Source organism: Pelodiscus sinensis, chromosome 6, assembly GCF_052426305.1.
Source record: "Pelodiscus sinensis isolate ZL-2025 chromosome 6, ASM5242630v1, whole genome shotgun sequence".
NCBI lineage: Eukaryota > Metazoa > Chordata > Testudines > Trionychidae > Pelodiscus > Pelodiscus sinensis.
The window spans coordinates 64,504,634-64,520,602 of record NC_143057.1 but is presented as its reverse complement, the minus strand read 5'-3'; the positions used below and the strand labels follow the sequence as shown (position 1 = coordinate 64,520,602).

General features: G+C 40.9%; 1 protein-coding gene across 6 annotated transcripts in view; it reads left to right on the top strand.

Moving 5' to 3' along the window:
* FER (FER tyrosine kinase) overlaps window positions 1-15,969 on the top strand; it is a 340,298-nt gene that overhangs the window by 59,587 nt on the left and 264,742 nt on the right. For all 6 annotated transcript variants that reach the window (XM_075932044.2, XM_075932041.2, XM_075932046.2 and 3 more), the window contains 2 exons: window positions 5,988-6,110; window positions 11,176-11,365. In XM_075932044.2, the coding sequence (XP_075788159.1) occupies window positions 5,988-6,110; window positions 11,176-11,365 (313 nt within the window). The remainder of the gene's footprint in view (window positions 1-5,987; window positions 6,111-11,175; window positions 11,366-15,969) is intronic.

Below are 15,969 nucleotides of genomic sequence, written 5' to 3'. Positions count from 1 at the left end.
GCTGCATACACCCCTTATTAGCCACAAGGACCACAAAGACCTGGTAATCTCTCCCACTTTACATTCGCATAATTTGACTAATAACATAGGTCCTCAATCTCCATTCTCTGATTACTCTGACTTTGCTTCTCCAAGAGGGAGGGAGGGAATGCTTAACTGCTTTTTCTTCTCAGCTATATATAGACTTATAGACTCATAGACTTTAAGGTCAGAAGGGACCATTATGATCATCTAGTCTGACCCCCTGCACAGTGCAGGCCACAGAATCTCACCCACCCCTTCTAGAATAATCCTCTCACCTATATCTCAGATGTTGAAGCCCTCAAATACTTTGAAGACCCCAAGATGCAGAGAATCCTCCAGCTGTGATCTGTACCCCATGCTACAGAGGAAGGTGAAAAACCTCCAGGGCCTCTCCCAATCTACCCTGGAGGAAAATTCCTTCCCGACCCCAAATATGGCGATCAGCTAAACCCTGAGCATGTGGGCAAGACTCATCAGCCAGACACCCAGAAAGTTCTCTATAGTAACTCCTATCATCCCTCCATTGACCTATTTCCCACTGATAATGAATGGTCAATTAGTTACCAAGATCATGTTATCTCATCAAACCATCCCCTTCATAAACCCATCTAGTTTAATCTTGAAACCAGATAGATCTTTTGCCCCCACTACTTCCCTTGGAAGGCCGTTCCAGAACCTCACTTCTCTAATGGTTAGAAACCTTCGTCTAATCTCAAGTCTAAACTTCCTACTAGCCAGCTTATATCCGTTTGTTCTTGTGTCCACATTGGTATTAAGCTTAAATAATTCCTCTCCCTCCCTGATATTTATCCCTCTAATATATTTAAAGAGTGCAATCATGTCCCCCCTCAGCCTTCTTTTGGTTAAGGTAAACAAGCCAAGCTCCTTGAGTCTCCTTTCATAAGACAGGTTTTCCATTCCTCGGATCATCCTAGTGGCCCTTCTTTGTACCTGTTCCAGTTTGAATTCATCCTTCTTAAACATGGGAGACCAGAACTGCACACAGTATTGCAAATAGGGTCTCACCAATGCCTTGTATAATGGCACTAACACCTCCTTATCCCTACTGGAAATACCTCGCCTAATACATCCCAAGACAGTATTAGCCTTTTTCACGGCCATGTCACAATGGCGGCTCATAGTCATTCTATAATCAACCAGGACTCCGAGGTCCTTCTCCTCCTCTGTTACTTCCAACTGATGTGTCCCCAGCTTATAACTAAAATTCTTGTTATTAATCCCTAAATGCATAACCTTACATTTCTCACTATTAAATTTCATCCTATTGCTATCACTCCAATTTACAAGATCATCCAGATCTTCCTGTATGATATCCCGATCCTTTTCTGAATTGGCAATAGCTCCCAACTTTGTGTCATCTGCAAATTTTATCAGGACACTTCCACTTTTGGTGCAAGATCAGCAATAAAAAGATTAAATAAAATTGGCCCCAAAACTGATCCCTGAGCAACTCCGCTAGTAGCCTTCCTCCAACCCAACAGTTCACCTTTCAATATTACTCGCTGTAGTCTCCCCTTTAACCAGTTGCTTATCCACCTCTCAGCTTTCATATTAATCCCTATCTTTTCCAATTTAACCAATAATTCCCCATGTGGTACTGTATCAAATGCCTTACTAAAGTCGAGGTAGATTAGATCCACTACATTTCCTTTATCTAAAAAATCTGTTACTTTCTCAAAAAAGGAGATGAGGTTGGTTTGGCACGATCTACCTTTTGTAAAACCATGTTGTAATTTGTCCCAATTGCCATTAGCCTCAATGCCTCTAACTACTTTCTCCTGCAAAATTTTTTCCAGGATCTTACATACTACAGATGTCAAACTAACAGGCCTATAGTTACCTGGGTCGCTTTTTTTCCCTTTCTTAAAAATAGGAACTATATTAGCAATTCTCCAGTCAAATGGTACAACTCCTGAGTTTAGAGATTTATTAAAAATTTTTGCTAATGGACTTGCAAGTTCATGTGCCAGTTCCTTTAATATTCTTGGATGAAGATTATCTGGGCCCTACATATATGGAGGGCTCTACATGATCTGCTTATCAGCAACAACCAGATTTTCTTAGAGCACAAATGGCTCCCTGGGCTCCTTATTTTTGGATGCCACTGCTTACGCTTTGCCCCCCACAGTGGCAAATGTTCAATCAACCACCTTAACAATATAAAAAGAGACCATGTAAGACAAAGCATATGGCAAAGCCCTGCTCTCTTTTAAACCTGTCACCCCACACCTCTATGAGGGGAACTGACAGTGAAAGCCATTGCTCTCCGATGTTGGCTTCTACATCTACATTGCATTCAAATGCAACTTCAGCCATAGAGCAGGCTTTGTTATCACCTGTTACTCATACCACCGATGATCTCTCGTCTTTTCAAGATTTATTTAATAGAGCTGTTACTGATTTGACTGTATCTATGGAAGAAGTTCAGGTTTCTCAACATGAACTCGCTAACATCCTGCAGCCCAGTAGAGCAACTAAGATGGCACTTCCTATTATTCTAGCCATCTTGGAGCCTGCTAAAACCCCATGGCAAACACCTGCATCCATCCCACCAACAGGCAGGAAAGCCGACAGAAAATATGTTCCCCCCAAAGGTTTTCAATTCCTCTTTTCTCACCCTCCACCCAACTCCCTCATAGTAGACACTGCACAGTAGAGAAACAAACAACAAAATCATTCCACCCCATCCGAAAAGGACAATAAACATCTGGACATATTTGGAAAGAAGGTTTATGCCTCTTCAGACGAGAGTGGCGAACTATGCTGCTTTATTAAGAAAATATGACTTAAATAATTATACAAAATTCAATACTTTCATTGAAGATATCCCTGACTGCAAAAAGGCACAATTTTAGGCTCTTGTTTCAGAAGACCAGATAATACCGCGAATAGCCCTGCAAGCCGCACTTGACACAGCAGACACAGCTACAAGGACTACGGCAACAGCAGTCATTGAGAGATGAGTTTCTTGGTTAAACTCTACTGCTTTTCCCCCACCAAGTGCAACCATTAGTAGAAGACCTTCCATTTGATGAAGAAAAGGTATTTTCTGCAAAGACCAATGAACTGCTGCAATTGATGAAAGATTCCAGAGCCATATTGTGGTCACTCTGTATCCAAACCCCTATGACGAGACAGAGGCTGTACAGGTACCAACCATATCAGAGACCTAGGTACCCACAATTCACTTACCCGTACCAGAGACAAGAATATGCCCCGTACCGACAGGGGGTGCAGAGGCAACACAGATAACACCCTCAGACTAATAACCCCAACCGCTCATCCCAACCCAGCAAGAACATTTGAAACAACAGTTGAGAGATGTAAAATGACACCACATGCACCAGAGCTTGAGATTGGTTCCAAACCTTTCCTATTTTGTTGATTACCTTTCCTTTCAAATTGGTTATCTATTACCACTGATAAGTGGGTAACTCAAACCATCTCCCTAGGTTATACCATCTGTTTTCTCTCCCCCTTCTGTCCCCAACCAACCCCCCATCCCTCTTCAGAGACCCCTCTCATGAAATCATTTTAAAACAAGAAATTGACCATCTTCTCAAATTAGGAGCCATAGAAGCAGTACCCCAAGAGTTCCACGGAACTAGTTTCTACTCATATTATTTTCTTGTAGAGAAGAAGACAGGTGGTTGGAGGCCGATCCTTGATCTTCGGTTACTAAATAAATACATAAGGAAACAGAAATTCAAAATGGTCACCCTAAATACTATTATCCCGGCTCTGGAATCTGGTGACTGGTTTTCTTCTCTCGACCTGCAGGGTGCATATTTTCATGTATCCGTTCGCCCCTCTCATAGACGTTTTCGTCGTTTCACTTTAGGTCTCGAACACTACCAGTACACGGTACTGCCCTTTGGTCTCTGCACTGCACCAAGGGTATTCACAAAGATGCTAATGGCTGTCGCTGCTCACTTCAGAAAACAAGGAATCACAATTTACCCATACTTAAATGACTGCCTTATCAAAGTGATAGAAATGTAGCCATGTTAGTCTGGGGTAGCTGAAGCAAAATGCAGGACAATGTAGCACTTTAAACACTAACAAGATGGTTTATTAGATGATGAGCTTTCGTGGGCCAGTCCCACTTCCTCAGATCAAATAGTGGAAGAAAATAGTCACAACCATATATACCAAAGGATACAATTAAAAAAATGAACACACATGAAAAGGACAAATCACATTTCAGAACAGGAGGGAGATGCGGGGGGGGCGGGGGGGGCGGGGAAGGAAGGAAGGTAAGTGTCTGTGAATTGATGATATCAAAGTGAGGACCAGTTAGGACTGTTACCAAGATAACATCACTGTGATAACCTGCCTTCAGTCATCAGGCTTCCTAATAAATTATGGCAAATCAACACTCGCCAGCCCAAACAATCCAGTTCATCGGAGCTCAGCTCAATTCGATCACAGCCAGAGCCTCTCTACCAACAGGCAGATTCACTCACATCAGTCAACTCGCAGAATCGCTCCAAGAGATGCCAGTAGTAAGGGTTTACGACCGCCTTCAACTGTTAGGTCACATGCCATCATGCAATCCTGTGGTCCCAAATGCACATCTCTTTATGAGATGCCTCCAAGGTTGGCTCCCACCCCCAGGGATGCCTGTCGACGAAGAAAAGGAGGTTACTCACCTTCCTGTAACTGACGTTCTTTGAGATTAGTGTCCCTGGGGGTGCTCTACTACCCTCCCTTCTTCTCCTCTACTTCGGAATGCCCCTATGATAACTTCTTAATATATTATTTGCCGGGTTTTGGATAGAGAAGCGAACTGAAGGGGGGGGGCGCGCATGTGCGATAGTACTGAGGGAGGCTTGCGCGCACCGCGCATGCGTGTCCCCCGATACATTACTCAGAAAAATCCGTCAAGAAGCGCTGGGCCACTCAACACCTGATGTGGAGCACCACAGGGACGCTCATCTCGAAGAACGTCAGTTACAGGAAGGTGAGTAACCTCTTTTTGTTCAGCTAGTAAAAAGGGTGAGTAGGAAGATGAATCGGTAACCAGATGAGTAAAACAAATTTTCCATAAAGCAATTTTGTACAACTACATATTCTTCTTTATTTGAGATTATTACTTGAACGATGAGGAAGAATTCCCAAGTAACTTTGCCAGATCATTAAAATAATCTGCCAACCCAGTTTATGGAAGGGTGTTCCATAATGCTTTGATATGTCCATTTTCAATGTAAAGATGAAGAATTTGGAAGTTTATTGTTATGAAAGCTATTGGAAAAGTTATTGCATCTGGTGAAATCAAGTTTTGCTTCTTGTTAGGAACAACCCCACAGCTAACAATGATTAAATTGACTGATGAGTTAGTAATAATAGTCTTTTTCTGAACCACTGTTGTTGAGAAGACAGATGCAGGTCCCCAGTAAAAAATATCCTGGGACAAATTGTAACCAGGGTGGTGATATAATACAGAGTTTGAGATACCAACAGTAGTAAGTCCTAAATGGTATCCAAACTTCAGATGATTATTTAGAACAAAAAAGAAGATTGCGCAAGAAAACTTAACTCAAACTAATTTTTTTTCCCTTCATGAATGCTTTATCTTGTTTTCCTCACAAATGTGATTACTCTTCATTTTCTTACTCATGGACAGTTTTGCATAAGCTATTAAACATCCAAACCCTTAAAAGCTTAGTAGTCTTTTATCAAGCTTAAAAAATTCTTTTGCTCCCAACAGGTCACACCCATATATAAAGTGTACCCATATCATAAGGTATATTTACATAATAAGCAATATAATACAAATGTTGCCAAGGAAGGGAAACTAGAAAATAGAAAATAATTTGAGGATTGCTGGTTATCGTCTTAGACATACAGAGAAACATACGTATTCATATGCGCACAAACTGTTTATATTGTGTATTTGTGGTACATGCATATTTCTGATGGGTACAATTGACAAATTCTAGGTTGAAAACAGTAATAGAAGAATTGGTTCAGACACAGCGGACACTTTTGAACAAAGAGGAGCTTGTGTTGGAACTAGAAAAGAAAATAGAAGAATCTTCCACGACCTGTGGGAAAAAATCAGAGTAAGTGTGTCAGAAATATTGGAAGATGAAAATTTTAAAGAAAAAAGTTGTTCGTGTTGTCATGCAGTTCTTCTTTGGGTGACTTATGCATATCTGTTCCACTTCACATTTGTGTGAACCCAGTGCCCTAAGGGATTTTTTTGCCTTAACGTTAACTGTTATGGTGGCACATTAGCCTTACGTTTACTCATGCTATGGAGTGCTGCCCTGACACTCCTCCTTCCCCCACATTCTTTCTTACCAGCTGTAATTGGAGCATGCCAACTTCTTTATCCAAGTTTCTGGTCCCCGCCCCATTTTTTTTTCTGTCTATTTGTATCTAATTAAATAGTGTGGGTGTGTATGGCTGGTCTTGCTTGGTGCCACTCATTATTATAGTTAGTCTTCGCTCTCTTTTTCTTTTCTCGGTTTTCTGACGTAGAGTCAGTCTTAGTGCAAGTGCTGATGTTCACTCTTGGGCATGCCTCAATCCCCAGGCTTTAAAGTTTTGTGCAGCTGCAAGAAATCTATCCTAGTGAGTGACCCTAACTGTAAGTGTCTGGGTGAGGGCCACATTCAAGAGTATGGCCCGATCTATAGAGATTTCAAGCCCTGTATAATAAACAGGGAAGTGACACCACATTGATGCTGTGATGGTGGATCATCCGGCATTTGATATAATGGGTCTAGTGAAGATCTGCTACAGTGAACACTGAGGGGACCCTCTTAGGTGCCGATATTCCTCCCCCCCATGCAAGGAGTAAGGGAAGTCGATGGGAATGTTTCTCCCATTTGTTTCCTACTGTGAGGACAGCGCTGAAGCTCGGCTTATGGTATATTGATGCCAGTTATGTTTTTTATGTAGCTGGAATTGCATACCTTAAACTGACCTTCCCCCATAGTGTGGACCTGGATGCACCACATTTTTACAGTAAAGATTGAACCTTTCTAGTCTGGCATTCTCTGGTCCAGCAACATCCATGCTCCGGCAAGATTCTCGTGGTCCCATAAAGTTTGTTTACAGCTGCCAGTCCTGGCTCTCAGTGTCCTGTGCTGTTGTTTGGGTCTAATTTACTCCAAATGGCTTCTTAGAGCCCAGCAAGCAGAGGAAGTATTGGTAATGCAGATGGGCAATATTGAGCTCCTGTGGTCAAGCAAAATTTCTGGTTCAGCATCGGTCAGGTCCCAGGGGTGCTGGACTATAAAGATTCAACCTGTAGTACTATAAAATAAATGTTTAGTGGTGCTTCTCAACTCTGTATTGGTCAGGATATTCTTGCCACAAGCCAGGTTCCAGCTGATGCTATATATTTGTGTGTATCTTAAAGCCCAGGTACTCACAGTATAGGTTGAACTTCTGTTAACTGTGAGTGGTCTGGCAACATCTATGGTCCAGCATAGATGTTGCAGAACCAGTGTCTCGGTGGAGGGGTGGTGGCCAGAAGCCCTTCAGGCTGGGAAGCACGGCAGCGAGGCTGTGTGGTGAGGCTGGGAAGCCCAGCATGTGGCACTGGGGCCATCAGCATGCGGCAAGGGGCAGCTAGTCTCCGGCCGATAACAAAAGCTGAGTTGGGAGGGGGCAAATGGCAGTGGGGAACAGGAAGACCTCCTCTGGTTCAGCAAAATCCTGCATCTGGGGCTAGTCAGACGCCAAGGGTGTGAAGGACCAGGTAGGTCCAGCCTGTAGTAAGAACATGTCTAAAATTTCTGGGGCACGTGGGCTTCATGTACGTGACCCAGCATGCCAGACTTAATTTCAGTTGCAGAGTTGGATGAAGTTAGTTTATTCTTCATCTCATCTGTTGGACACATTAATTCATGTACCTGCTGAAGTCGTAACCTTAGTAGATTGATGGAAGGATGTGCATGCAAGTTCACTTTCTCTCTCTTTTTCCCACAACTATAGTGATGAATGTTTCATATATTGGTTGAGGGGCTCTCCTAGGGAGCATACATGTCCAAAGACTGTGGATGGATCAAGCTTTTACCCTACACATAAATGTACAAGAGTTGTAGGCAGTTTGCCTGGCATTTCAGGTATTTCCAAAGATAGACCTGTTAACTATTTGATTGAACAAAAAATGCAGCTTGTTTTGTTCTAGGGACTGGCAGTCAGGTTCTTTAACAAATCCTTTTCTTCTGTCATGAAGGGCAAAGCTGCTATATGGGTTAGGTAAGATCAAGCAGGACGGAGTTCTGATAGTCCTCGTGAAGCTCGTCCTGGCCTTATCAGCATTGGTTCTTTAGTCTTCTAAATCAGGAACTGAATGTTTCAACCAGGAACCTGACTCATCACAGAACCACAATTGGAAGATACGTCCCAACCCATGCACCCTTCATCTTCAGGTGTAGTTCCTCAGTGGCTAACCTTTCAAGAGGATGAGTACTATGTGGATGTCAACATCCTTCTAAACAGTGGAAACTTGTCCACTAAATATGCTTTCCTAATGAAGTGGAAGAGTTCCTCCAGCAGATGTGCTGATCCTGTTTTCTATCCAGCATATCCTGAATTATTTGCTTCCCTGCAAGCATCAACACCTCTAAGTTCCCTTACCATTCATGGACAGCTATCTCTCCATATTGTACCTACCAGCAGAGGTGGATCCATGTTTTCTAACCCTAAGACCATTGAATATTTATAGGGTATAGGTAAGCAGTTCCCTGATGTTGGATATCCTGTTCCCATCTGTGAAGGTAGCCTTTTTGGTGGCCATTACGTCTGTGAGGTGGATGGCACAGTTATATGCCCTGGTTGTTGATCCTCCATACATGTTGTTTTTTTATAAGGACACATCCTCATCCAAATTTCTTGACTAAAAAGTTATTCCCTCAGTCAAGCCCATATACTTAACCACCTGTGACGATGCAGCCGGGGTTCCCCTGACACTGCATCCCCATAGCAGCAAGAACAGACTCCGCCAGTTGGTAGAATAGAGGTTAGTCTATAAGGTGTCACAGGACTCCTTGCCGCTCTTGCACCGCTCTTGCAGATTCAGACTAACACAGCCCACCTCTCTGATACTAGACTTCAAAGAGAAACTGCAGAGCTACAATTCATTTGCAAATTTGATACTATCAGTTTAGGAATAAACAAAGACTGTGAATGGCTAGCCAGCTACAAAAGCAGTTTCTCCTCTCCTGGTGTTCACACCTCCACATCAGCTGCTAGAAGTGGGCCTCATCTTCCCTGACTGAATTGACCTCGTTATCTCTAGCCTTACTCTTGATTTGAACTCTTCTTATGCCTGTATATTTATACCTGCCTCTGGAATTTCCACTACATGCATCTTACGAAGTGGGTCTTTGCCCACAAAAGCTTATGCTCCGATAAATCTGTTAGTCTACTATCCCAAAATATTCCCAATAGAACTATTGGCTGCCAGTTTTTAAGTGTAAAAACTGAGAGTTGAGCTGTATTCTTTAAGGACTATTTCTAATTGTCAGTAATGTCCATAAATAGAATACCTGATTGTTAGTGTATATGCATCCATGTAGCAAAGCAGAAATCAATCCAGATCCTCCGTTCTGCTTAACAGATCTCATTGTACAGTATGGCTGTGAAAAGGAATTTCCTGAGCAACACTACTGGGGTGTAATTTGTTTTGCTCTGTCTCCACATTTGGAGCTCAGTAGGGTATGTTCTTTACTCAAGGCATCTTATTCCAAATACTGAGCATTAAAGTAGTTCACTGAATATTATACAGAATATTCATAGCCTGTAATACTAAATAATTTTATAAATAAAGCAAATCAGTCATAAAAATCAGCCATTTTTGTATGTTAAGCTAAATGGACTCATCAGCTCTCTTTAAGTTCTGATTATAGAGCTTTGAACATCTACTTTGAAATTTAAGTTTTAAGAACTGATAAATAGAATTAGAGTTGTACTTAGATCCCTTTCCCCCATTGTTTCCATCCTCAGACAAAATTAAATGACTCTGATAGACAGATATCATTATTTTATAACAAGAGTGAACTTGGGTATAATAGCTCAGATATTAATCTTAATGAATAAACAATGAACAAATAATACTCCTGCCTTACAATGAGTTCTGAGAGGACTGAAGGTAGTTGTCTTAATGCATTAGATATTATTTCAATATTATCAAAAGCTTTAGATGTTTGCCTTTTCTGCTGCTTTCCACCACTCTAATTTCCAGTTAGCTAAGTTCCGCTACTTGAATGAGATCCTTCTACTTCTGGTGAATCTGAGTGAATGCATTTTACTATCTTTTATTTTCATCAGAGGATCTTAACAGAGTTTCTGAAGAGTTCAAGCAGTGTTGTTTTATCTACATAGATTTAAATTCAGTGTATTCACCATTTGGTTGTAATTTGTATTTCTGTTTTTATTTATTACTAATAAATTACATACTAAATGCTGTAGAAACGTAGATGAAAGTGTTTACCCCAAGAGCTTACAATCTTAACCAAATACCTCCCAGATGTTCCTTCTCTGATCTTCATACCTCAGTGTGTCATGCTAGCCCAGCTTATATGTATGTGCACATAAAAAATGAACAAGTATCAGAAAAAGAGATAATAAAATCTTTGCTCACTAGCCAAAATTATAATGCACGTTTTAGGATTTCCATGATTGAGTATACCTCTGCTCCCCCTTCCCCCCATGCATGCTACATGAGATGAGAAATACTAGATTTGGTGGATTTTGAAGGATGAAAAAAGAGTGGCCATTTCCTTAATTCCATTTCCATTATTTCCATACTAATGGAAAAGTTTAAAAACTATGTTTACTAATTGTGTAGTTCCTTGGAGAAAGAAAGGGTAGTAACAACATGTCAGTTCATTCCACTTTGTTTTCATTACCCTTCTGCTTTTCAAAGCCTTGTAATATTTGAATTGTTAATATATTGAAGGACTTAGAGCAGCTAACACATTGGAGATTTCTTTTTGGTTTTCAAAGAAGAGCTCACTTGGGTTTCCTTCGTTTGAGATAAGTGAGTGGGAAAGGTAGAAAAGAGAAACCAAATTACTAGTAACAAAAATGTTTTCTCCAATATTGTTTCAAAAGAAGAACTCATTTTAAAATCATGTGTTCTGTTTGTATTTGCCCTTTTCTCTTCAGCATTGTGCTTTTGCTGAGCCAGAAACAAGCACTGGAAGAACTCAAGCAAACAGTTCAGCAATTAAGATGCAGTGAGGCAAAATTTACAGCCCAGAAAGAACTTCTAGAACAAAAAGTTCAGGAGAATGATGGGAAAGAGCCACCTCCAGTGGTAACTTACGAAGAAGATGACAGATCAGTCACTTCTATGGTAAGTCCCCGTGCTTATATAACTTAAATCATACAACCGCTCATGCTATTGAATTTCTCGCTTTCAGTGTCAGAGGCCCGAATGCTCAGCAGAAAACATGATATAGTTGCAGGTAGGCAACTGAGAACTTGTCTCCACTTATGAGGAGATTGGTGCTGTGGAGATTGATCTCCCAGGGGTTGATTTTAATGGGTCTAGTAAGGACTAGGGATGTTAGGTAATGATAAATTGAATAGTTGTGTATCCGCACAAAATATTAGTTACACGAATTTTCGATAATCCCTGGGGCGGGGCCAGCACCTATTGTACTCCTGGGGAGCCCCTGTCACTATGCACTGTTGCCTCTCTATCAGAGGCAGCAGCGTGGGGTGGTTTGTGGGAGCTGGTCCATGAGGGTTGCAGCACCCCTTGCCACAAGGCAGGTTCCAGATGATGCTATCTGCAAATGGATGGAAAAGGTCCACATATTAGAATGTCACACTCATGGATTTGTGTAATTGGCACAGGCAGGCCTACATCTCAGTTCTTTCCTACTGAGAACTCCACAAGATGGGTAGGAAGGTGGATAATTTGGTGTTCACTCCAAGAACTTTTTCATGTATTGTCACCTGCATCTGGTTTTGTTATGAGCAAGTGATACTGCTTGTGAGTCTTGTAGAATAGAATAGATATGAGCAAGCCCCTGAAGAAAAAAAATGTTACCTCTCTTTGCATAACGGTTGTTCTTCGAGATGCTTTGCTTATATCCACTTTCCTACCCATCTGTTGGAGTTTTCAGCAGAAAAAAAACTGAGGTATAGGCCTGCCTGTGCCTGATACACAAGTGTGATATTCTACACGGTGTAACTGTTGACCTTATTGGTGTTGCTAAGACAAAAATGTCCAACACATATACCTAGAATGGAATAGACATGAGCAACACATCTCATAGAATAAGAATGTAAGAATGGCCATACTGGGTCAGACCAAAGGTCCATCTAGCTCAGTATCCTGTCTGCCGACAGTGGCCAATACCAGATGCCCCAGAGGGACGGAATACAGTAGGTAATCCTTGCGTGATCCCTCCCTTGTCACCCACCCTCCAGAGAAACAGAGGCCAGGGATACCATTCCTACCCATCCTGGCTAATAGCCGTTGATGGACCTAACCTCCATAAATCTATCTAGCTCTTTTTTGAACCCTGTTAAAGTCCTAGTCTTCACTTCATTCTCTGGCAAGGAGTTTCACAGGTTGACTGTGTGCTGAGTGAAGAAAAACTTCCTTTTGTTTGTTTTAAACCTACTGCCTATTAATTTCATGTGGTGACCCCTAGTTCTTTTATTATGGGAATAAGTAAATAACTTTTCCTTATTTACTTTTTCCATACCAGTCATGATTTTGTAGACCTCAATTATATCGCCTCTTAGTCTCCTCTTTTCTAAGGTGAAAAGTCCAAGTCTTTTTAATCTCTCTTCATATGGGACCCATTCCAAACCCCTAATAATTTTTGTTGCCCTTTTCTGAATCTTTGCCAATGCTAATATATCTTTTTTGAGATGAGACCACCACATCTGTCTCATTTAAGATGTGGGCGTACTATGGTTTTATACAGAGGCAATATGATATTTTCTGTTTTATTCTCTATCCCTTTTTAAATGATCCCTAACATTCTGTTTGCACATTGAGTGGATATTAGAGAACTGTCCGCAATGACTCCAAGGTCTTTCTCTTAAGTAGTTGTAGCCAAACTAGTCCTCATCATATTGTATATATAATTGGGATTATTTTTTTCCAATGTGCATTATTTTACATTTATCAGCATTACATTTCGTTTGCTATTTTGTTGCTCAGTCACTTAGTTTGGTGAGATCTTTTTGAAGCTCTTCACAGTCTGCTTTGGTCTTAACTATCTTGAGCAGCTTGGTATCATCTTCAAATTTTGCCAGCTCACTGTTTACCTTTTCCTCTAGATCATTTATAAATAATTTGAATAGGGTGGGTCTCAGGACAGACCCTTGGGGGACCCCACTAGTTACCTCTCTCCACTCTGAAAACCTACCATTTATTCCTACCCATTGTTTCCTGTCTTTTAACCAGTTATCAACCCATGAAATGATCTTCCCTCGTACCCCATGACAACTTACTTTACTTAAGAGCCTTTGGTGAGGGACCTTGTCACAGGCTTTCTGGAAATCTAAGTATGCTCTATCTACTGGATTCCCTTATCCATGTTTGTTGACCCTCTCAAAGAACTCTAGCATATTAGTAACAATGATTTCCCTTTACAGATAATACAGATAATAGTTATCAAAAGTAGGTAACCATTTTTTTTAGTTTTGAATCAAATAAATAGATTGTTTGAATAACAAGCTAAATTCTGCTGAGCAAACTTCAGTAATGAGCCTTGGTTTCCTTAGGATGAGCTGGTGAAGTATGTTAGTGTAGATATAAAATTAGCATAAAAATACTGAAGAATGAGTTTAAAATAATTTACTTTAATTTCTGATCTTTCTGTTTGAAACCTATATTCACAGACCCCTATTCCTTTGCAATATGTTTGCTAAGCTCTTACATGCTCTTTACATTTAAAATTAACTTTTTATATTGTATCAGAGAACCTGGGGTATAATTTAGATGTGCATAAGTCAAGTAAGATAATTTGTCTTCCGATAGAGGAAAAAAATCCGCTTGGGCTAAATTTTGGAAAATCTCATACAATGTTAAGAACCATGATTATATTTGATGAGCAGTGTTCCCTCAAGTCTCTTCCATCCATTTTCAGATTTATTCCATGTATTAAATTCATTTCTTATACGCACCAAGGCATGTGTGAATGTGTACCATCAGTAGAAACAGAACAACATAGTTGTGGGAACTCTGCTAATCAGTTGGGCAATAATATTGGTTCTGCAAAGCTTAAGTGTTGCAAAAGGGCATTAGCACTTAGGTTTGCTTTGATGGATTTGTGTTTGCACTCATGGAAGTTGGCTGTGAATTTTTTAATGTTGAGTTTCAAGATGTCATTTACTCTTCATAGTATGGCAGCAGTGCAGCAAAATGACACGTGATCTAATGAGTTCTCTTGATTCTGAATACTAGCTCCCTTCCCTTCTTCCTTTCTGGTCCTCCCTTATAGCGTTTCAGTATTGCCTCTTCCTTCTATTGTGTATTATTTACGCAGCATCAAAGATGTAGATGATGTTTGACAAATGAGCAGATATGGATCTGTCCTAAGAAGCTTACATGTAAATTAGATATGCCAACAAATATCCAAAAAAAAAAAAAAAAAAAAAAAAAGAAGGGAGAAAGAGGGAGGACTAGAATATTGACAGAAAGAGATAAAAAAAAAAATAGTCCCTTTGGAACAAACAGTCTTATTAATTCTTTCATATAATATAAGACAGGTAAATTAGGGGATGAATTCTTTTAAGGAATCAGTGGAGGTGAGTGATGGCAGACTGGCCTGGAGCGACACCGCCATCCTCTCCCCTAAGTTTCTAAAGCTTAGAATGTCTAGATCATGCATGCATGTGTGTGTTGATTGTATAGCATGTTGGCCATCTCAAAAAGTAAAGAAATTTTCATTTTTTTTCTTTTTGCTGAAACAAGAACACAATGACAGTTAATGGTAACTTTTTGATATGACTCCATTTTCATGAGTTACTATTCAAAAACAAGGATTAGAGTTAAAAGTTTGCATACATCAAATCTGTGTAATGATATTACTAATACAAGCAAACAGTATAAAATACAATAATAAACCATGGAAATGGTTTCTCATTTGATTTGTGTGAAATTTCATGTGCTCTAGACCCTCTGTAGCCTACAGGGTAGAAGATGTTTTGACATGTTTGCTGAATAGAGAGAGGCTTAAGCACATGCTCAAAAACTTTGTTGAATTTTGTGAGATTGTGGAAATAGGCTGAGTTGGAAACAAATTAAATGCATGCTCCTCCCCAGAAACTGTGGGGCAGACATGGGGATTCTATAAAGCTTTAATAGCTGCAGTTTTTACCTTCATCTCTGGAATGACAGCTACTCTGTGAGGTACCCCAAATATGTGTATCTGAAGCTCAAGTAGCTAGTCCTCGACTTGTTTGCTAAGGTGCTGTCTTATTTTGAGTCAACTTAGTGCTCTTTTCTTTAACACGTAGAGAGTGTGAAACTAGGGATGACAGGTAGACCCCGCCAAAAAAACGAACACACTTGGTTGTGGGCGGGGGTGGGGAGAAGAATGAGCCAGGAGGGGGGCGGGGTTGTCCAGGTGGTGGGCGGCGCGGGAAGCAGAGCTGGCGGGGAGTAGCATCTGGGTGCCGCAGGGCTGGACAAGAAGAGAGGGGGGGCCCAGAGAAAGGGGGGCAGGAAGCAGACTTGGACAAATTGGAGGATTGGGCCACTAGAAATCTCATGAGATTCAACAAAGACAAGTGTAGAGTCCTGCACTTGGGACGGAAGAATCCCAAGCATAGTTACAGGCTGGGGACCAACCAGTTAAGTAGTAGTTCTGCAGAAAAGGACCTGGGGGTTACAGTGGATGAGAAGCTAGATATGAGTCAACAGTGTGCCCTTGTAGCCAAGAAGGCTAATGGCATATTAGGATGCATTAAGAGGAGCATTGCCAGCAG